The sequence below is a fragment of the Astyanax mexicanus genome, chromosome 2, assembly GCF_023375975.1.
Source record: "Astyanax mexicanus isolate ESR-SI-001 chromosome 2, AstMex3_surface, whole genome shotgun sequence".
Classification (NCBI taxonomy): Eukaryota; Metazoa; Chordata; class Actinopteri; order Characiformes; family Acestrorhamphidae; genus Astyanax; species Astyanax mexicanus.
The window spans coordinates 78333905-78358344 of record NC_064409.1 but is presented as its reverse complement, the minus strand read 5'-3'; the positions used below and the strand labels follow the sequence as shown (position 1 = coordinate 78358344).

The 24440-nt window shown below is 37.5% G+C and overlaps 1 protein-coding gene across 1 annotated transcript in view; it reads left to right on the top strand.

The window, feature by feature from the left end:
* kcnk9 (potassium channel, subfamily K, member 9) overlaps window positions 1–16729 on the top strand; it is a 123816-nt gene extending 107087 nt beyond the window's left edge. Inside the window, exon 2 of the mRNA XM_022666482.2 lies at window positions 13372–16729. Within this exon, the coding sequence (XP_022522203.2) occupies window positions 13372–14303 (932 nt within the window). The 3' untranslated portion in view covers window positions 14304–16729. The remainder of the gene's footprint in view (window positions 1–13371) is intronic.
* Window positions 16730–24440: the final 7711 nt, after the last annotated feature.

The window sequence follows — 24440 nt, the reverse complement described above, 5'->3', positions numbered from 1 at the left end:
GATTGTATCCAAAAAACATAAAACCACGGCAGAATTCAATGTGCACCTCAACTCTTCTGTTCTTTCTGTTCCCACCAGAACTGACTGTTGAGACAATAAATTATTGTGGTCTAAAACCAGGTGATTCAGTTTCATTGTCCAACCTCTGTACATCTACACTGATGGGTGTGGTGGTTTGGAAATGAGGTCTGTTCAGGTAAATATCTGGCCTATTGCTATATATATCTTGGCAACAGAAAATACAGGAGCTCCACTGACTCAATACAACCTAGACAAGTGTCAACAGTCAGACGTTCATTGCTATCTTGGCAACGCAGCAGTGCACAAATCCAACATTCCTTGCTTTTTCCATAAATTAACTGCCGTCACATCTTCACAGCATGAATGAGCAGGTCAGTTGTGTCGTTAAAATAGCAATCCGCCTGACTCATGGCTAGTGAAAAAAAAGTCCATGATTAATTTATGAGAATTAGTACATGCCTTTTATAATCATACAAAATATGAAAAGCAGTACAAAACTGTAGGTATGTGCGATATGTATCCAAATATCAGTGGGTCTTCACAGCTGCGCCGTTAAAATAGCAATCCGCCTAAAAAGTCAGAGCACACCTGGCTCATAAAGGGAATTATGAGCAAGAGACACTCTGATTGGTTTATTTCATGTTATGCCCAAAACACACCCAGCATACAATTACTTTTAAGATGAAACACAGAAATATTTAATGAAAAAATGCAGAAAATGGAAGAAATCTTGTTATATTGTATTTATTGTCACTGCCTGTCAGGTGCTGGATCAAGCCAGAAACCTGATGTTTCAGAATCACATTATCATTTAAAGAACTTTTTAAAAGTCAAAAGTTTGCTGCATTAAATCTCCAGCAAACCAGATTACTGTAATTCTCCAAACTCTGCAGGGCAGCTGTTTACCGGAACAGGAGAAAATGACCATCAGTCCCAGTCTAAGATCACTGCGCTCCCTCTCAAACTCCAGAGAGATTTTAAAGTGCTTTTAGTTGTCTCCTGAATATATTTCCGAGCAGCTGCTGACTATTCATAATCCAAACACAGCCCGCAGGTTATCAGAGGCTGGTCTTTTAGCCGCACGCTGAGTCGGGTTTAGATTTAGAACAGGGGAAAGTGCTGCCCTGCCTGAGATGACCTCAGATCTTTCATCATTGTGTCTTCTTTTAAAAGCTAAATTCATACCCTTATTACCAATTCACTTCAATTTACATTAAATTAAGGGGAAATGACAGAGACAGCATTCTCTCTATTACAGCAGTGGAGCATCAACATGATTCTGATACATTAGAATGTATTAGAAGGTGGAAAGAAAGCTGCAAGACAACAACATGAAGGAAGTCTGGGGTGCAATGAAAACCATCACTGGGTGCAAGAACAACAACGGCAACCCAGTAGATGGCGGTGTGGACAGAGCAAACCAGTTCAACAACTTTTACAACAGGTTTGACTGTCCTGCTCCTGCTGCCCCCTCCTCCTACCCTCCTGCAGCATCACCAACATCTTCTCCATCTCTACCATCATCACCACCATCTCCATCACCTTCAACTCCAACTCCACCATCTTCATCACCACCACCATTACCCTCACCTCCATCTTCATCAACATCATCACCGTCATCATCATCACCACCACCACCACCACCCTCACCTCCTCCATCATCATCTTCATCACCATCAGCACAATCACCCTCACCTCCACCATCTTCATCAGCACCATCATCACCCTCACCTCCACCATCTTCATCATCACCACCATCAACACTATCAACTGGCAGACAAATCATCTCCTCCAGTCCACCAACCTTTACTGCTGACCAGGTCAGGAGACAGCTGAGGAGACTTCACCCCAGGAAGGCAGCTGGCCCGGACAGAGTGTGCCCCAGAATGCTCAAGGCATGTGCTGTTCAACTGGGTGAGCCCCTCCAACATGTTTTTAACCTGAGTCTGCGTATAGGGAGAGTTCCTGCCACGTGGAAGACAACCTGTCTCATTCCTGTTCCCAAGAAGGCACACCCGAAGGAGCTGAATGACTACAGGCCTGTTGCTTTGACATCTCATGTGATGAAGACCATGGAGCGACTGCTGCTGGACCAACTCAGACCTCAGGTCCACCATGCTGAGGACCCACTGCAGTTTGCGTACCGGGAAAAGGTGGGAGTGGAAGATGCCATCCTCTATCTCCTGCACAGAGCTCACTCTCATCTGGACAAGGGGGGAGGTGCTGTGAGGGTCATGTTCTTCGACTTCTCCAGTGCCTTCAACACCATCCAGCCCCTACTACTGAGAGACAAGCTGATGAAGATGGAGGTGGATATGCACCTGGTCACCTGGATCACTGACTACCTTACTGGGAGACCACAACATGTCAGGATCAGGGACTGCTCCTCTGATACAGTGATCAGCAGCACAGGAGCACCACAGGGGACTGTTCTCTCTCCAGTCCTGTTCACACTGTACACATCAGACTTCAAATACCACTCGGAGTCATGCCACATGCAGAAGTTCTCTGACGACACTGCAATTGTGTGGTGTGTGCGTAATGGTGATGAGAGGGAGTACAGAAGCCTGGTTGAGGAATTTGTGATGTGGTGCAAGATGAACCATCTGCAGCTGAACATCTCCAAAACCAAGGAGATGTGCATAGACTTCAGGAGGTCCAGGCCCTCTGCTCAGCGGCCAATCTCCATCGAGGGGGTCGACGTGGAGGTGGTCAAATCCTACAAATACCTTGGTGTGCACCTGGATGACAGGCTGGACTGGTCAGTGAACACTGACTCCCTCTACAGGAAGGCCCAGAGCAGACTGTACTTCCTCAGAAGGCTCAGGGCTTTCAACATCTGCCAGAAACTCCTCCTGATGTTCTACCAGTCTGTGGTAGCCAGCGTCCTCTTTTACACTGTTGTGTGTTGGGGAGGCAGCATCAGCAAGAGGGATGCTGGACGACTGGACAGGCTGGTGAGGAAAGCTGGTTCTGTGCTGGGATTAGAGCTGGAGTCCTTAACACCACTGGCAGAGAGGAGAGCCCTCAGCAAGCTGCTGAACATCATGGACAATGTTCACCACCCTCTGCACAGCACCATCACCAGGCAGAGGAGCTCATTCAGCGGCAGACTGCTGTCCCAGTCCTGCTCCACAGACAGACTCCGAAAGTCTTTTGTTCCTCAGGCCATAAGACTGTTCAACTCCTCTCAGCACAGCAAACTAAAGACTCTGTGAAACTTTTTCATTCCGGCCACTCTGGCCACACCATGGACACACCCCCAGCTATGGACACACTCTCAGACTTGCTGATGCCTAGAACACTTTTTATAGTTCTACCATATTTTGCACTAGTAGTTCATTCACTAGTTAATTCATCTACTGTTTACGTATCTTTTGCACTGTTTACGTATCTTTTGCACTGCTTAATTTAATTTAAATTATTATATAACTGTGTATTTGCACTTTCTGTTTGGCTGACATCAGTTATCCTCACATTATGCACATCAACTGGTGTTCACTGTCTATTGTGTTCAACTGCACTACCTCCATCTCCATTACACACACACACACGAAGACTGTACATTTACACTGTATATTCTATTTCTTATTTGATTGTATTTATATGTATCTTTATATTTTATATTTTATCTTTTTTAACTTTGTGTATTGTGTAACCTGCTGCTGGATGCCAAGAATTTCCCCCCGGGGATCAATAAAGTATCTATCTATCTATCTATCTATCTATCTATCTATCTATCTATCTATCTATCTATCTATCTATCTATCTATCTATCTATCTATCTATCTATCTATCTATCTATCTATCATTATGTTGCTTTCAATATATTACTATATATATATATATATATATATATGTATATATATATATACTGTATGGGCTGAAAGATGCACTCTGGAGAGGGATATCTGGTTATTGGTGCTAAAAAGTCTTTGTGCTCTTTTCTCCACCAGATGTGTTTGCACAAATACTGTACAGTATGTGGGATTGATTCAGAAATGGCAGAAAATATGGAGGTTAATGAGTGTCTCCAGCTCTGTAGTTGCATGTAGAGGTTGTATAATATATTTACCAATTACATTTTTTTTAACCAATTTACCACTTCAATTTAGTGGAGCATCAACATCATACATGATACATGATATAGCTTTCAATCTATTTATATGTATTTATTTTTTATCTCTCTACATAAAGTATCTGTATTTTCTAATTCTTAATTTTATGTGTTTAATTGTATTTAGAGATGGGCTGATCAGAATTATTTGGGCTGATTACTGATCACTAAACCATCAATCCCCTTAATCTATTCACTGCTTTGTGTGGTTAGTGGTGTTTGCTAGCTTTACTGTATTACTGTGCTAAAAGATACACTCTGGAGAGGGTTATCTGGGTAGTGGTGTTAAAAAATAAAAGTTGTTATCCTCCTTCCTCCACCAAATGTGTTAGTTTTACACATTGCACAGATACTGTATGTGGGATTGATTCAGACATTGCAAAAAATGGAAGTTAATGAGTGTCTTCAGCTCTGTAGTTGCATTTAGAGGTTGAATTATGTACTGAAGCATAATGTAACCAAAAGCCCCTATAATGCTCCTGCTCTAATTCTTCCTGAATGCATATATTGGCTAAAAAACAAGCCAATACTTATATACAGCCAATTAATGTCTCCGTCTCTAATATCTCAAATTTTATTTTAAATGTGCTTTTTACTACATTTACTACATTCACCATTTTCTGGAGTTGGTTTCCCAAATGTATCGCACTGAAGACTCCCTCTACCAGCCGAGATTATCTAACCCCTACAAAGGCATGCTCTAAATCCTCACTCTTATTGGTCATTTCATCTGAAACAGTTTCCACACAGCTGTACTGTAGGTGTGGAGTTTCAGAGGGTGCTCTGTATCTGATGACGCACAGTTTACTCTATTCATCACTGGGAAAGATCCTCCCAACACCAGCCCTGTATAGAGGGGAGTATGTGGGTGGTGGGCTATTCCCAGCTCAGCACTATAAAATAGAAAGGTGTTAAAGGCTTATTCCATAAATAACCAAATAGAAAAGTGTGTAAAGACCTTTTTTACTTGGTAAGGAACCTTTATTTGGACCTTCCTTACACCAGGTTCTCACACTGCTGTATAATATTTAAAATAGAAGAGCTTTTTTCTGATAAGTGCCATTGAATAACCATTCAATTGGTTCCATTTAAAATCATTTTTTGTGTGTGTGAGAATCTTTTAAATGTGTGAAGAAGTGAATTAGAAGGTTATTTACCCATTTAAAGGTTCTTCACACCCACACCTACTGTAAACACAATGTCTCTAAATGATCATTTTTACCCTTTTTAAAATTTTTGAGAAGTGCATATTAAGGTTTTTTTTCATACAAATTAAAGGATCTATACTCTCACAATGCTTACATAAAAATGGCTGATTTTTTATTGTCTAGTGTTAATCAAGGATCTCACAAAGATAGCAATTCTATTTGAGTTTAAAAAAAACTCTAATGTAAATTAATGCAAATGGTTCTTCTATGGTATCCCTTAAATAACCATTTGCAAATCTGTGGTGTGAGAACCATTAGAACCATCATATTTAACCCCTTTACAGGCATGCATATTTGACAAATTTCTACCTCATATTACACTCCTATTTCTATCACATAGAAAAATATTTAAAACATTTTAATTTAAATCTTATATAATGTATAGAAATCTGAAAAAGCGGACACTTTTTCCTAAACTTTGTTTTAAAATTAATATTTTCCTGAATTCCTGTTCTCCAAACGTTTTTTTTTTTTTTTTTTCTAGATAAACGTGTCTAGTTTTTAAATGATGTTATGTAATAACAAAAGTTTGGGAGAAGGACCACGCCCAAACTCTATGTTCCAACTCCACCCCGTATCAATCAACCGCCCTATAAATACCTGCCCTAAATAACTACCTCTCGTGACAAAAGTTCGCAACCCACCTCCTCCCCAACAACCCCCTTTTTCTACTCTTCCACTTCTTATTAAATAAAAAGGGGGGGATATAACTGCACATTTCTTCATGCATGCAGTTCAGACCTCCAGCCCTTTTTTCCTTCTTCTTTCTCTACTTCCTTAGGTGTGGTCCGCACTTAGCAAAGTTTATTTTTAAAGTTAGGGTAGATTGCTTGGAGTTACTGATCTGAAATTATTAATTGGATTAGAGAGTGGACAGAGGCAGCTTCTCCAAGTGTCCTGTAGAAGAGTTTTCAGAGTGTAAATAACATATTTAACTGCAGAGAAAATGACCAAGATCTGTTAAAGGGGTTAAAGGTTAAAGTGCATTTTACAGAATTTGTACATTAATGATTCTATAAAACAAAGTTAAACGAAGAGCTGTTCTTCTATGATTAGATATTTTCTAGAATTAAACATTCTTATCGGTGGACGGAGTTGAGGGGGTTCATTAGACTGTGCAACAGCAGATGGGCTACAATCTGGATCTGTACACCTGTGAAGTAATGATGATGATAATTATGATTGAGTTACTCTCAAGTCCTGTGATTTATTATTAGATTTATAAAATCTAGGTGAATTTTCAGACTTGTGAAACCCCAAGTTAGGAACCTAGTAAGAGGCACTGGGTTTTTAAGGCAATCGGTTTCTTAATTTATTTTTTTTAAAGTAAACTCAACTAATCTGGTTTTACAGTATAACAAAAATACAAAAGTTAAATCAACTTCCCCTTTAGTTGTAATAACTTGATGTTATAAGTTATTCTAACTTTTCTAAAGTATTCTAAAGTTTTTATTACCCTTTACTTAACTTTTTTAAGGCAACCGGTTTCCTCAATTTTTTAAAGTAAATTCAACTTATCCGAACTTACAGTGTTATCATAACCATGACATGGCCCTTGTTTTAATTTTAGTTTCTTAATTGTGTTCCTCATCCAGTTTAAGATTCAGTTACAGACTGTAGGTGTCAGCAGCAGGTCTGTAACAGAATTTTACAGGAGTTTAGATGATCTGTATTACAGCTTATTAATTACACGATCAGTAATTTCCCAGGTTTAAATATACAGATATAAAAGAGTAACTAAACCCTCTCATTTTTGCTGACTTCACTCTCAGCTTAAATATGAAAAATGCTAAAAAAAAAAAAAATGGGAGAGGTAGTAGTAGTAAGAGGCACTGGGTGATGTATGGGTTTAGGGACGGGCATGATTAACTTTGCATATTGTGATGTGTCTGCGTACCAAAGTACAATTTAAAATAAGGGGATTTAATCAAATGGCCAAAAAAGCACTTTGATATTGGAGTATTAGAAGTGAACTTTTAAGTCAATTCATTGCTTCCATTTTTTTTTCATATCCATCATTTTCATACAGTTCATCTCCATGTTTCTATATCTGTATGGAGGCTGCCATGGTGAAAAAAAAAGGAAATTAGATTAAACTATACACTATTATTATAGTGCTATAGTGCACTAAAGTGTTCTTGTAGCCACATTATTATTAATCAGTATATTTAAATATATATAATATTGTACTTATTATACTTTAATTGTATAAAAACAGTACAAAAATTGTACTATTATTAGTTAAATATGCTTACAATAAAATTATAATACATTTAACGAGTTACATTACAACTGTATCACCATTTATTATACACCAGGTATATTAGAAATGTAGTAAGAATTGATAGTAAATATATTTAACATATAGTTCTTGTTCCTGTCTTTTGTAAGTAGCACACTTCTAGTATACTTCGTTGGGTATAAAAATATATTTTAATATACTCTACCAAAATATTTTGCATGTTATAAAATGTACTTCCTTTTTTTTTATTTGACATTTAAATATTATTTAACACTGTATCCTGTAATGTGCTTACATTTATAGTTTCCTAATTATAATTACAGAGCGTTGTTATATTAATGTCATACCTGAATACATTTAAAAACATTTTACCAATGTAGTAATTTAACTGACCTTCTAAAAAAATACATATTACATTGTACTATTGTCAGGGTGTTACAAATTTACCTTATTATTATTATTTTTTTATTAATATTAGTAAATCACATGATACATTGCACTTTAAGTGAACTAATGTAACAATTGTTTTTAACACACTTTGCTAAAAAATTACAAAAGTATATATTGGAAATAAGTATTTTAGAAGTATATTGAATTATATTGAACTAAAAATGTATTTCATAGTAGTCTGTTTTATTTAATATACACTATAGTGTACTTTTTAAAAAAAGTATGATCAAAGTTTACTTTTAGACATTTGATGAAAGCATGATATTAATGTACTTTTAATTTATTTTAATATTTAAGTGCATAAATCTGTAAGTAAATTTACAGCATAATTAGACATTTCTCAATATGTTTTAATATGTACAATTAAGTATTTATATATATATATATATATATATATATATATATATATATATATATATATATATATATATATATATATATATATATATATTTTTTTTTTTTTTTTTCATCAGGGTGTTGAATGTTGCCAGTTATATATAATGACTGATAATGACCCCGAGCGTCGTGCTCATGCCTGAAAGCTGCAGTTGCTGCTGGTTGGAAATGATAATATCTTTTGAACTTACTACTATGCATGTGTGTGTGTGTATAAGTGTGTGTGTGTTGAGTAGGGTCAGATAAAGAGCTGTAAGCACTTGTTGGAGAAGAAAAGTGAAATCTGGCTGCTGCTGCTGCTGCTGCTGAGAATGGAAGCGATTGAGCGCTGGGCTGCTATTAATAGCAGTTATAAACGCGTGCTGCGTGGGCGGCGGCTCTGCAGGAGAGCGAGAGCCGGCAGATCGATGCTTATGAGCCCAAATGAACAGCAGAACCTGTTGGAGATCAGGTGCCGGGCCCGGCGGGAGAGGGCTGGGGGGCGGTGGGGGTTTGGTGGGGGTTTGGTGGGGGTTTAAGGGGACGGCCGTAGGCGCTGTGCCGCTGCCTCGGCTGTGGGCGTGATGGTGGGCGAGTTATGTCAGAGGATTTGAAGAGGCCGTGTAATGCAGTTGAATGGTCATTCTGTGCCTTTTTGGTATTTTTTTATTTTTATTATTATTAAATATACACTGCCTGGCAAAAAAAAGGCCTGTCACGATGACAACATTTTCAGGACGATATATTGTCCCAGAAATTATTGCGATAAACGATAATTTTGTCATTTTAAAGCACCACTATAGAAAATGCTTTTTTTTTCCTGCTTCTGGGAGCTTTAACTTTTTGAACTCTAGGCTGTTTTGTGTGTTTTTTCTCTTTCAGGTCTTATAACACAGTAATTATATCAGACAGACACATGCCCTGATCTCTTTTACTCCAGAAGACATACGGCTGCTCAAAAATATAATCATTTAAAATGTAAAAGGAAGCAGAATTGTTATATTTTCCTGGAACTGATCATGTTTTGCTACTTATTTTTGAATATATAGACTTTAAATATATTCACACCTAAGATATATTTTCGAAAATAGTTAGACTAGAGTGTTTTTAAATTCAAAAGCATAAGAATATTGATGATCTGAGTTCATTACATGGCTTATTAATTATTACTTTGATAAAATACATGGAGAAACAGCATCAGGTGGAGTTATTTATTTTTCTTGATAATCAATAATCACTCCTTGAGGATACATGTAGATACTAAAAAACACCTGACACTCAGAGCAGCCTATGCCTTTCAGTATTTTAATCAGGACACACAAAAAAAACTATATACAAAAATGTAAACTTCTGTAAACTTTTAGTCTAAATAAATAAAAATGTTTAGTGCAAAATAACGACTTAAAGTAAAAATGTGCGAGTAAAATAAAAACTATATAAAGTAGTGCGCACACCATACCTAGCTTTAGTTTGAGTAAAGCAGGTAGTTTCACAGTGTCTTTTTCTGTGGACACTTTTGAGTCTTTATTTACTGATATTATTTGGTTTGAAACATCATATAAATATGTTTGAAGCACTAAAGGTAAATAATATTGGTTGGGGAAGGAGATCTCACTTTTTTAGGTGTTTTTTTTTCAATGGGTTTCTTGTAGATTTAGCTTTACTGCACTGGGATGTCATCACTATTTTTTAGAAAGAGTAAGTTCCGCTCTTTTTAATCATATATGGATTATGTTTATGTGTGAAGGGATTCCTGAGTAATTAAGCTGAGAACACAAGGTGCGATTTTGGGCGGAAAATCCGTCCGTAAGGTTCTAAGGGTTAAGACAATGTGCCGCAGTAATAATATACTAGCAAAATAATACTTTTACACCATTTTACAGTGAAACTAACTTCTAAATAACTAAACCAGCCTGGGACTCTTAAAAAGAGTAACAACATACAGATTAAAGTAACATTTATATTAATTCAACCTTTTTTTTTTTACTCTGGACATAAAACAAAGAGCACTTGCAGATTCTCCTTTTTCTGATCATATATGTATATAAAACTATAAAACACATACAAAAATGTATTGCAGCATGTTTAGCTTGTGGAGGCTTGAGGCAGGATCTCTCTGGGGGAACAATATTCATATTCAGTATTCAGCTCTGAAATTTGGGCTGGATGGTAGTGCTTTAAATAAGATCTCAGGTAAGTAGTATTGCCAGCTTTTGTTTCCACGTTTTTGAAACAAAGTCGACATACTGGCTGATTCGCATTGATGGTTCTCCTCACTCATTTGGCTTAAAGTAAATATACTCCCAAAATACTCCCACACTGGAGCCGTGAAATGCGGCTTTAAAACAAAGCCCATCCAGACTGGACTACTCTTAACCTTCTAAATGTTCTCTAAAGCGGATTGAGTTTGAGAAAGTCTTATTAGCCTTGAATATGTTCGCAAGCTAACACATCTCCACACACACACTCACACAGTCTCCGCTGGGTGTGTGTGTGTGTAGAGGCACCGTCACTTGTGCATAATCTCTGTGTGCACCACACTCATTTCCTAACCGATAGATGTCGCTGTTTGACAGATTCGTTAAGAGTCAGCGAGAGAAACCCAATGGCTAATTATTGATGTCGACAAAAATTATTAGCTTTGGTTGCTTTGACTCATTCACTATGGCATTGTTTCAATAAGCTTCTGCAATGTCACAAGATTTATTATTTAATCCAGTGTTGCTGCATTAAATTTTCACCAAAAATTAAGCAGCATTGATAATTGATGTGGTCTGGAAGTGAGGTGTGTTCAGGTAAATTTCACACTGGTGTGTTTCTCTTTTGGTGTCAGAAAACACAGGAGCTCCACTGATTGAATAAAACCCTGACAACAGTCAACACTCAGCCATCCAATCCTATCCTAACCATGCAGGAGCTCTGTATAAAGAGAATAAAGAATAAAATAACATTGTTGTTCCCTTAAATAAACTGCTGGTATATGTTCACAGCATGAACATGCAGGTCAGTATCTGCCTCTGCTGAATCGTGCAAAAGAATTGTGCTGTTAAAATATCAACACGTCCAAGGGAGTGACAAGTGGCACACTGATTATACACTGGTTTATTTCACATTTCGGCCAAAACACACCCATGATTAATAATTAATGCAGTAAGAGAATTAGCATATGCCTTTTGTGAGTTTCAAGCCGTGTAAGGCATGTTTTTTGTGCCCTCACAATACCAAGGTCGTTACAATAGAGCCCTAATTGGGCTTTCTCTGACTCCGGCTGCTGATGCATGCTTGGGATTTGAAGCTAAAGTTACAGCTACTTATTTTATGATGTTTTACAGGTAATCAGCTTGTTTTACAGAATGTAACAGGTGTCAGGGTCTTTCCTGACTTCGTAAAAATTAGTCCCTTTGGTGATTAAAACATTTCCTCTCCAGGTAAATCTAAAAAATCTCTTTCAAAATAGAGATTTAGTTTCAACTTAGACTTAGTGTTGGAAAGTTGAAACAACTGCAGGCTGACAAATCTCCTCTGTTTGGTGTTTCCCCCGCACTACTGGTTGTGCACCATCAGCTCTATTTTCTTCAGCCCACATTGTTATAAAAGGACAACAAATGGCAGACTTGGCAAGTTTGGGGTTTTGATGCCTCGTCATACTTTATTTCCACCCCCTCGGCCTTCCCAGCCCCCCCCAAACACCCCCCCCCCCCCATCCATCAGCACAGGTCGCATTAGAGAGCCACGCCGGCTTCCAAGTGACTCAGCAACTTTCAGCTCTTTGCCTCCAGATAAAAATGGCTCATTAAACTAAAAGCTTTACTGGCCCATCCTGACTTCCGGCCTCCTTCTAAACCAATAACGCCCACTGCTCCCTCCCCCCCCCCCCCCCCCCCCTCCCCAAAACCAGACCGAGGGATGACATCGGACTAATTGAACACCCCCACTCTGATCTCTCTGGAGCCACCAGAAGATTAATAGCCCTCCTCGAATTTCCTGCTCATCATTTTTACTACACTACAGTTTGGGCAGAGTACAATAAATTTAATATACTTAATATACTACTATTAATAACATTCCGGGGTTTTCCATTCTGTGCTGTAAAAAAAAGATTCAAAATATTAAATTGCAAACTAATTGCCTCAACTTACTTTATTAATTTTCTTATTAAAAGTTGGTCTGAGGAAAAAAATCTAAGTTGGCAAATTTTTTCAATCAATCAATCAATCAATCAATCAATCAATCAATCAATCAATCAATCAATCAATCAATCAATCCACCTTTATTTTAAATAAAGTACAAGTAAAGTAAAATATTAAGAAATGAGATATTTGGCACATCTAGAAGGTATTAAGATTTTTAAGACTGATTTTTAATACACTGAAAAAAATGTCTGAAAATTACAGTGAAAAACTGTGAAATGGCAACAGAAATAAACCGTAAAGCAAGAAGAAACAGAATAAACATTGAATCACCATATATTAAAAAAACTGTCAAAATGTTATTTTTAATTGTCTTAACATGTGAAATATACACTGTAAAAAAAATTTACACCGTAAAATAAACGGTGGCCATCTTCTACATGGCAACCGTTTATTTTACGGTAAAATTCTGGCGACCACAGCTGCCAGTATTTCACTGTAAAATAAACAGTTGCAAATGTATAAGATATTACAGTTTAATTCTTGTCAACAGTAAATTTCATATTCATAAACCGTTTTGTTTACAGTATATTCTTGTGAAAAAAGTATATTACATTGTAAAAAGCCTGTGGACAGCCAGAAACCACAGGAAATCCTATTTTGGGATATTTGGCATATCTATACTGTATCCAGATTGATTTTCTGGATGATATCTGGATTCTCCCAAGACTCTGGGTTCTGTGATTAGGCTCAGCTCACTTCTAAAGCATCTTTATTAAGATCTAATACAGTCTTCTTCTTCTTCTTCTTCTCCACTTTTTTCCCCAGGATACGGCCACGCGGCTCCAGGCACCGACGCGGGGAAGGCCTTTTGCATGTTCTACGCGGTGCTGGGCATCCCCCTGACGCTGGTGATGTTCCAGAGCCTGGGCGAGAGGATGAACACCTTCGTGAAGTACCTGCTGAAGCGCATCAAGAAGTGCTGCGGCATGAGGATCACGGAGGTGTCGATGGAGAACATGGTGACGGTGGGCTTCTTCTCGTGCATGGGGACGCTGTGCATCGGGGCGGCCGCCTTCTCGCACTACGAGGACTGGAGCTTCTTCCAGTCCTACTACTACTGCTTCATCACGCTCACCACCATCGGGTTCGGGGACTTCGTGGCGCTGCAGAAGAACCGGGCCCTGCAGCGGAAGCCCCTGTACGTGGCTTTCAGTTTCATGTACATCCTGGTTGGCTTGACAGTGATCGGTGCCTTCCTGAACCTGGTGGTGCTGCGGTTCCTCACCATGAACAGCGAGGACGAGCGGCGCGACGCCGAGGAACGGGCGTCCTTGGCGGGGAACCGGAGCAGCATGGTCATCCACATTCAGGAGGAGTCCATGATCCAGAGGAGCCGGAGGAGACGGGAGCAGCAGCGGCAGCAGCAGAGGTTCAGGTCGGAGGTGACGGACCTCCAGTCCGTCTGCTCCTGCATGCACTACCACGAGTTCGGCAGCTCGGCCACTCTGACGCCGGGTGGCGGGGCCGGAGGGATGGGGATGGGGGTGGGCGGGCGAGGCTATTCCCACCAGAACTCCTTCAGCTGCCAGCTGAGCCCGCACCAGTACTTTCACTCGGCGGTGACGTACCGCATCGAGGAGATATCGCCGGAAATGCTGAAGAACAGCTTCCTGCCTTCCCCCATCAGCTCCGTATCCCCCGGCCTCCACAGCTTCACGGACAACTTACGCCTGATGAGACGGCGCAAGTCCGTCTGAACCCCCCCGGCACCGGCAGCCGCCCGCACACGCTCCCCAGACATGCCCGTTTTACAATAACGATATGAGTATTTATTCAGTAATACCTACACCACTGCTCACCGTCTCCCCACGACCTGCCCTCCCTGCTCAATCAACCCACACCGCGGTGCACGGTGCGCATGCGTGCACTACGTTACATTACGTTACAGAGTGTATTAATATATATTTATTATATTTTACAGCACCGTCCAGCCTATACAGCGCATGTTAAAGCATTCTGCATTGATATAGCAACACAATCCATACAGCCATACGTCCAATCAGATACAACAGACCTTATCTAGATTGGCTTATCTGGATTCATGCAAAGGTAGTCTGGACATCCAGAAACCACATTTCTAAATTTCTAATCAACCAAAGGAAATCAGATTGTTTGCATGTCTAGATTTATGCATCCAAAGGAATTTCTAAAAGTCTAGGCAGACAGAACCCTCAATAAATATGATTTTTAGCATATCTAGATTGCACTGAGATTGCTTTTTGTTAGTCTGGACAACCAGAAACCCTATGAACCTAAATGAAATAATGTTAGCATATCTAGATTGTATCCAGGATGACATAAAGCAGATTTTTTTTCTTTTTTGGCATATCTAGGTTTTAGCCAAATTTTCATATTTTCTGAACAGAAAAAACACATAACATCTGATTTGTGGCATATCTAGATTATATCTAGATTCATATCTGCTATTCTGGACTGCCAAAAGCATATCAAGATTGAATTTAGATAGATTTTGTGATAGTCTGGAAACCCACAAACCAATTATTGGCATATCTATATTGAATCCAAATTTATTTATAATAGCCAGTACAGATTGTGGCATATCTAGACTTTTTGGACAGCCAGAAACCACAGGAAATCCATTTTAGTCATATCTGTATTTTATTCAGAAGGATGTCTGCTACTCTGGACAGCTAAACACCACAGTAAATCAGATTTTTGGCATATCTAGATTATATTCAGATTCATTTTCCATATTCTGTACAATGAGAAACCATGATAAATCCAATTTGTTGCATATATTTGATATATCTAAATTGCATTCAGACTGATTTTTAATAGTCTGGATACATTAAAAACCACAGAAAATCTGATAAGTGGCATATCTAGACTGTATCCAGTTTCTAAATTTCTTTGTATCCAAAGTTTCTAGATTTCTGGACAGCCCAAAATCACGATATCTAATTTCCATATCTAGATTATATCTAGATTAATATCAGGTAGTGAGGACATCCAGAAACCACAGAAAATCCAGTTGTTGGCATATCTGTATTGGATACGGATGGAATTTTAATAAACTGGACAGACAGAACATCAGGAAATCTGATTTGTGGAGTATCAAGACTGAATCCAGATTAATTTCCAATGGCCTGAACAGCCAGAAATCACTGGTAAAATTGGATTTTAAATTGTTTTTTTTTTTGAGCAAATGCAAAAGTTTGAGACGAGTGCCAAAGCCTAACGTTACATTTGTTTCAGACACATTTGTGATGTCCAGACATGCAAATCTAATCCGATCACTTGTAAATAAGAGTCATTTCTGAAGATTTGACTTGAGAAGAGAAACTAATCCGATTTGGCCGCAGTCTGAACATAGCCAAATAAACCTTTGTATTCTCCCAAAGCATTTACATCTTTACATATACAGTATATTTTGTGTATTTTTTACTCTTTAATTGATTCCTGGCTTAGCATGTTCTGCTGTTTGAGATTAACGCAATATTTTATGCTTATAAAAACCTCACAGCTTTAAGGCTTACGGTAGCCCAAGTATTTCGAAGTTTTATATTTTATCACAACATGATTATATTGAAATTCATTATATTTACACAATGTCATGTTACACTATTTTTATACATATTCTATTCTATATCTTAGGAGCTGTTTAATTTTAAAATGCCACCATTAAAGCCACTAAATGTAGCAAATGGTATACAGTATATTCACACAGTGTACGGAAAGGAAAAGTACAGAATTGATTGATTTGTGTGGCTATAACTATACTTGAATCATCTATTCTGTCCTTATTAGGGGTGGGCAATGTGGTACAGAATTTATGACTTAATATTTACACACATTTTTTCGATATATTACATATACAGCTCTGGAAAAAATAAGAGACCACTTCAGTTTCTGAATCAATTTATAGGTTTATGTTTGAGTAAAATAAACATTTTTGTTTTATTCTATAAACTACAGACAACATTTCTCCCAAATTCCAAATAAATATATTCTTATTTAGAGCATTTATTTGCAGAAAATGAGAAATGGCTGAAATATATATAAAAAAAGATGCAGAGCTTTCAGACCTCAAATAATGCAAAGAAAACAAGTTCATATTCATAAAGTTTTATGAGTTCAGAAATAATCAATATTTGGTGGAATAACCCTGGTTTTTAATCACAGTTTTCATGCATCTTGGCATCATGTTCTCCTCCACCAGTCTTACACACTGCTTTTGGATAACTTTATGCTGCTTTACTCCTGGTGCAAAAATTCAAGCAGTTCAGTTTGGTTTGATGGCTTGTGATCATCCATCTTTTTAATTTGATAAAATCAAAGAAACTCGTCATTTTTAAGAGCTGTCTTATTTTTTTTTTCCAGAGCTGTATATATTGTGAAATGTTGAGTCAAAATTTAAGTCAGTCAGAAAACAATTGGGGAAATGTGTTACAAGTTATTATTTTCTTATAAAATGTAGCAGCAGATTTTAAATTATTTAAAATTATATTAAAATGCCCTTACATAAATAGTACAGTATGTTTTTATTGAAAATATGCTGTATTCAGGGCTCTGAGTGCTCCAGCAGTCTAAAGTGCTGCCACTATGATCGGGAAATCGCTGGTTCGAATCCCGGTCATGCAGCTTGCCATCAGCTGCCAGAGCCCTGAGAGAGCACCATTGGCCTTGCTCTCTCTGGATGGAAAATGAAAATATACTGTGTATTACACAATATGACAATAAAATATCACCATATTGCCCACCTCTAATCCATATATGGGAATCCCTATCAATAAGTATTTGGAGACACCTAAAGATGTATTGAGACGTTACCTTGTGCCAATAAGATATGATCAAATAATATATAAGGACAAATTAAAACAATAGAAAACTATAGTAATACTGATAAAACGTCTTAAAATTATAAATACACAGTATGAATTAGAGTATAAATTAGACTACATTGTGAAATGTAATATATTGGACGCATGCAAGGCAATAATTGAGCAGGGAAAGCAGGTCAAAACACAAACCCAACTCCTGGAGACTCAGAACTAGGTTAAGACAAAATAAAAATAAGAATTTAAATATGAGGATAAAAAAGAGACATGGGTGTGGAGAACCTCTATTGCACTTTTGAACATCCTTATTTTCATGAGTGTACCAATGCAATGCAATTTCTGCATTTCAATGAAATTATTGACCTTTAAAATGTGGGAACCTTTTGTGATGAACCAACAAAAAAGTTCCAGAAAAAAAAACATTTTTTTTGTTGTTTGAAAAAAAGATTTGTGAATGTGAAGAACCTTGCCATGGTTTATATAACCAGCAGCCAGGAATTCTAGATATAAACGTATCTACAAGTTCCAGCAGAGATGGGTGAGTTCCTTACTCAAACATGCCACTTTTAGAAGTTTTTGGATTAAAAATATCATAATACTTAACTAATTTAAATAAAGCTAAGTAAGTAAAAAAACATAGATTTTCTTTTAAAGTGAAACGAGTGCTGGATGTTAATCTACACAGATTTCTCTCCTGAAAACTGTTTATTTGGGTGATTAAAGCTTTTATTTACAGTAAGCTTAGATTCCCAAGTTTCTCCAGCACTAAGGCTGGAGCATTAGCGTTAACCGCTAAGCGCTAATGCTAGTGGTTTGTCTCATGTAGCTTGTTTTAACATGGTAAACACGCAGATTACAGGCTGATAATACTCACCTCTGAATGGTAAAAGAGCTAGCGCTTAGTGCTGTGGTTAGCAGTTAATGCTAATGCTGTTCCAGCAGTGCTAGCCAGGGTTAGCAGCAGGCTACAGGCCGATAATACTCACCTCTGAATAGTGAAAGAGCTAGCGCTTAGCGCTGTGGTTAGCGGCTAATGCTATTACTGCTCCAGCCTTAGTGCTGGAGAAACTTTACTGAAACTCCTGTATAACTCTGTACTTCAGCAGAGTGGCTTTACTGCTCCTTAATACCTGACTGATAGAATTCATACATAAGGAGCACCAGATTATAAGGAGCACTGGTGGTTTTTGGGAAAATTAAAGGATTTAAAGTGTGCATTATAGTGCAAAAAATACGGTACTGCATTTGTCTGACAAAAAAAAGGCAATGGTGTTGTCCACTACACTACGCCAAATAGAAAAAGAAAAGGTTCTTCACATTTACAATCAGTTAAAGCAGCTTCTTTACTGAACCAAAACTTCTGTGGCTCCAAAAAGGTCCTCCATTGGTGGGTTTTGATGCAAAACTCCATTACTGTATATCGTTCAGATAGTAGAACCTTCATCATCAATGGAATTTCTTTATTTTCATGACTATTTCTATTGTAGATTCTCACTGAAGCATCAAAACTATGAATGAACACGTGGAGATTTATGTACTTAACAAAAAAAAGATAAAATAACTGAAAACATGTTTCATTTTATTCTAGTTTCTTCAAAACAGCCACCCTTTGCTCTGATTACTGCTTTGCACACTCTTGGCATCATTCTCTCAATGAGCTTCAAGAGGTGGCCACCTGAAATAAAAAAAAGTTTTCCAACAGTCTTGAAGGAAGGAAGGAGTTCCCAGAGGTGTTTTTTTAGCACTTTGTTGGCTCTTTGTCTTCTTCACTCTGTGCTCCAGCTCACCCCAAACCTCAAATCTGGATTGGGTTCAGGTCTGGTGACTGTGGAGGACAGCTCATTTTTTTTTTTATTGTTAAGTACATAAAACTCCACATGTGTTCATTCATAGTTTTGATGCTTCAGTGAGAATCTACAATGAAAATAGTCATGAAAATATAAAGAGAAGGTGTGTCCAAACTCTAACAATAAGTCTCCTTGATTGGGTGAATCCAGGAAGAAGGTGAGCCAATATATACATACAGTACACTAATATACATATACACATCACATCAACACATTCTCAAAGCTGCTTCCTTAACCAAAATCTTGTTCTGGCACCTTTTATTTCTCGTTTTTGTTCTTTCGTTTGTTGGGTTCTCGCCGAGACGAGACGTTGAGACGTTGAGGCGAAGAGCCCGGGCATTAGAATAACGGAGGAGCTAAAGCGGAGGGGCGCCGCAGATCCGATAAAACCCGACGAGCCTCTCAATAAAGGACGAAAAGCATGAAGCATGGATATCTGTTCTCCACAGAAACTCCTCTATCTGTTCATCTTTCTGAGTGACGCCCGAGTCTTACCACCTGACCCTGATCTCACGCTCCAGCTTCAGCTACAATACAGAATAAAACACACGAGAGACAGAGACAAAGAGAAAGTGAGAGAGAGAGATTATTTTTTACAGGGAGAGAAATATTATACTGTTTTTGTCTTATCTAACGATTTAAAGACTTCTAGACGGGGGGGATCTCAAGTGCCACACACCAACGAATGAGAAAATAAAGAAATAAATAAATAAATGAATTTAAAAGACTGAAAACTGAAAACCGACTTGAAAAACGGACTTGAAAGCATCAGGTTTCTCTTTTTCGTTTTATTCTCATAAGTCGTTTGTTTTACTGTTTAATTTGAATTTTATGTTGGTTTGTTTGTTCATTTTGTTCATTTTTAACAAGCAATGAATGAATTGCATTTTGGGAAGATTTAAAAAGAAAAACACTGACATTCATTTACTACTGTATCTGGCTTATTTTAAGATTTAAAGAAAATTAAAAAAAACGCCATTCCAAAATATCCTCGTCCAACCCAGCATGTGCAATCTGTTCAACACATCGTTTAATATGTGTTCTCATCACGTTTTTTTTATTTGTTACTTTTTAAATTGAATTCATATGTCATTTTGTTTCGTATATTGTATGTACACGTAGAGATTTTCCAATTGTGTAATATATATATCGGAAAGGGGTAGCGAAAAGTCTTCAGGTTTTGCCTGGTCAATACATTTAATAATTGCATGTGCTTTGTTTTAAAGAAGAAGAAGAAAAAAAACTGGTATGCATAAACTGTCAAAAGGGAAAAATAATAGCAACCTTGCCAATGGATTGAATATCAAAAGCAAATAATCCTTTAAGTTTATTTTCTAAAAAAAATGAATAAATAAAAACTCTTATTTTTCTTCCTCTCAAAGATGTTCGATGTCCAATCTGTGATTGATGTTTTAATTTTGATATCTTGAGCGCTGTCACGAAGATGCTACGATACAGGATACAAGGTAAACGGTAAATGGTAAATGAAAAACAATTATCTGTATTTTTGTCGATTTTTAGTTTACTAGTTTCTCTGATTGTGCTATTTATAGGTAAATATTTAAGTTAAATTAACATTTTTGTTTTATTCTATAAACTACAGACAACATTTCAGAGCATTACAGAGCATTTATTTGCAGAAAATGGGAAAGTTCAGAAATCAATATTTGGTGGAATAACCCTGGTTTTAATCACAGTTTTCATGCATCTTGGCATCATGTTCTCCTCCACCAGTCTTACACACTGCTTTTGGGTAACTTTATGCTGCTTTACTCCTGGTGCAAAAAGTATGATAATAGATATAAGCAATACAAAAGTAACGTATTTGCTAGAGAAAAAGATTAATCTCTTGGACGAAAGTTTGAGTGTGCCTCTTATCTGTGTATTACAGTAGCCATGTGTGTGTGTGTATGTGTTTGTGTGTGTGTGTGTTTAGTACTGTCATGTATTGTCTCCTAATTGGCTCCATTAAAAAAAAAAAAAAAAAAACAATAGCTCTGAAATCCCTATATCAAATCAATAAGTCCTGAACTGGAGAGATTTCCCCGTTTCCGTCTTTCCTCAGTTTTTTCTAATGATCTCTCTGAATGAGAACGCAGCTCTGATGACCCGCTGTGTTCCTCGCTTCACACACACTTTTGAAAAATCATTTCCATTGAGTTTTTGAAAGGTTTGAAGGTTTGCTGTCGCTGCGGGATCCACGCAATAAGAGAAAATGTGTTTTACTGCATTATAAAATTACAAAATGCAGAGACCAAGAAAAGCACTGAGCTCTGACCATTATCTGGAAATACAGGGGTTGGACAATGAAACTGAAACACCTGGTTTTAGAGCACAATAATTGATTGTGGTGACGGACAGTTCTGGTGGAAACAGGAGAGTTGAGGTGCACATTGAATTCTGCGTGATTTGATCAGCCGTGGTTTTATGTTTTTTGGATACAATCCGGGTTAGCACCCGAACATCCCTTTCAGACAGCTTCCTCTTACAGCGTCCACAGTTAATCCTGTTGGATGTGGTTGGTCCTTCTTGGTGGTATGCTGACATTACCCTGGATACCGTGGCTCTTGATACATCACAGCTGTATTAGAGGTTAATAAATAAACCTCAGATCTTTCTAGATACTGATCTTGCTTTGTGTTTTCCATCAATCAGCATTAAACCTTTCATATTAATATATTCATAAGTATGTTTAACTATTTACTATGTATTAAATGATTAAGCAAACAGCGGATCACTGTTGCCTTTTCAATAAACACTTATCAATGCTTTTAAGGCATTTACAACCTAATCAATAATATGTAATAATCTAATTTATAAACCATTTATAAACCATTTATAAGGGTAGTCTTATTTTAAAGTGGTACCAAATTAATCAGCACATTTTTTCTGACTTCTAGCTCCCATGAGAGCCAAATTACGAACGGGAATAAAAGTAAAGGCCTCAATCTGACATTTAGTCAATTCTTCAGTGTTCATCACCATTTATCATATACAGAATTTAAATCCAAATCCTATAACAGAATTAGTGCAGCTCGCACCGCGGACTCTCAGAGCATCATGGGAAAGTGAAGCAGTGAAGCTCACACTCTGACATTTAGTCAATTTATCAGCGTTTATCGGCACGCCTCATAAAATGAGCTGAAATATAAAAGTCTGACTCTCTGAACTCTCAGCAGAGAGACCTGGAATTTGCTGCTAAAGCTAAAACTGGGCAGGCAGAACTCTCGGAGGGGCAGCCATTGTTCCCAGGGGGCCGTTCAGCTAAAGGAAATGACATATTAGCACTTCTGGGATGGGACAGACTGACCTTGAGGTTAAAAAGCATATAGACAGTAGATTAACCTGCTTTAAGCCAATTTACATCAAAATACTCGCTCTCAAAAACTTATGTATGCATTATTATACATGCATTATGTCCACTTTCTTAGAAACACCTACTAGTACAATGTTGTACCATATTTTTCGTATTATAATGTGCATTTAAAATCCTTTAATTTCCCCCAAAACCATCAGTACTCCATATAATCTGGTGCTCCTTATGTATGAATTCTACCAGTCAGGTATTAAAGAAGCAGTAAAGTCACTCTGCTGAAGTACAGAGTTATACAGGGTGAGTTTTCAGGGTGAAGTTTCTCCAGCACTAAGGCTGGAGAAGTATTAGCATTAGCCGCTAACTGTGCTAAGCATTAGCTCTTTCGCCATTCAGAGGGGAGTATATTCGACTGTAGTCTGCATTTTTACCATATTAAAACAAGCTAAGTGGGACAAACCGCTAGCTAATAGAGCCTTAGGTTACCGGAACACTCAGGGTTCCTAAGTGTATCGCTATCGGGCAGCATTTACTAGCTCTAAGTGCTGCTAACCGCGTATAGCACTGACTCATTAAAACAGTTTTCGGGAGAGAAATCTGTGTAGGTTACTGTGTGTTACTGTTATCTCTTAAAATGCACTTCAAGTATGAAAATAGACCAGAAATTAGATGTTCATTAATATTGCCCCTTATAATATGGTGTGCCTTATAGTCTGTAAATTACGGTATTTATTTAAAACCTTCTGGGTGATTATAGGTCAGGTCCAGTTCTTTAATGTAGTAAGGGTTTGATTTCAGAGCAGATGCCAGAGAGGAACAGCCTTCTTTTGTTACCATACACCCAGACAATCTTAAGAAAAGCATAGAAAAAGAGGGACATGTGACATTTACACATGGTATTAAATCTCTATTACATCAATGTAGAAATTCTGGGAAATACTCATACATCCTCTGAATTTGTAATTCTAATTTCTAAATTCTAAAATTGTGCAGTGATGGATAACTAACCCTTGGCTTCTGTAAAGCACACAATAGAGACAGAAATACATCAACAGTGATACTATCAATTTCAGGTATCTGCCATGCATAGAATAAAAATATATTTGCCATATAAATACTTTGTAATTGTTGTTAAAGACTGTGTAGGATTTACTACTATGCACCTGTCATCAGCCATATTTACTTGTGAATATATACTCTATTTATACTCTTTTGAATATATGGAAGTAGAGAGGAAATAAGAAACACCTGTGGACAGGTAACGAGGGGGTGGAGTTACAAATGAATACAGGTGGGAGCACTGAAGACAGGGGATGAGACAAGGAGAACACAGAGACACAGAGCACTTTTAATAAACGCGTAACAATAAAACAATTCTGATATATAGCTCTGAAAAAAATAGAGCGCTTCAGTTTCTGAATCAGTTTCTCTGATTTTGCTATTTATAGGTATATGTTTGAGTAAAATGAACATTGTTGTTTTATTCTATAAACTACAGACAACATTTCTCCCAAATTCCAAATAAAATATATTGTCATTTAGAGCATTTATTTACAGAAAAGAAGATGCAGAGCTTTCAGATCTCAAATAATGCAAAGAAAACAAGTTCATATTCATAAAGATTTAAGAGTTCAGAAATCAATATTTGGTGGAATAACCCTGGTTTTTAATCACAGTTTTTTATGCATCTTGGCATCATGTTCTCCTCCACCAGTCTTACACACTGCTTTTGGATAACTGTATGCTGCTTTACTCCTGGTGCAGAAATTCAAGCAGTTCAGTTTGGTTTGATGGCTTGTGATCATCCAACTTCCTCTTGATTATGTTTTATTATACAATTTGGGTGAATATTGGGGATATTATGGGTTGTATTAT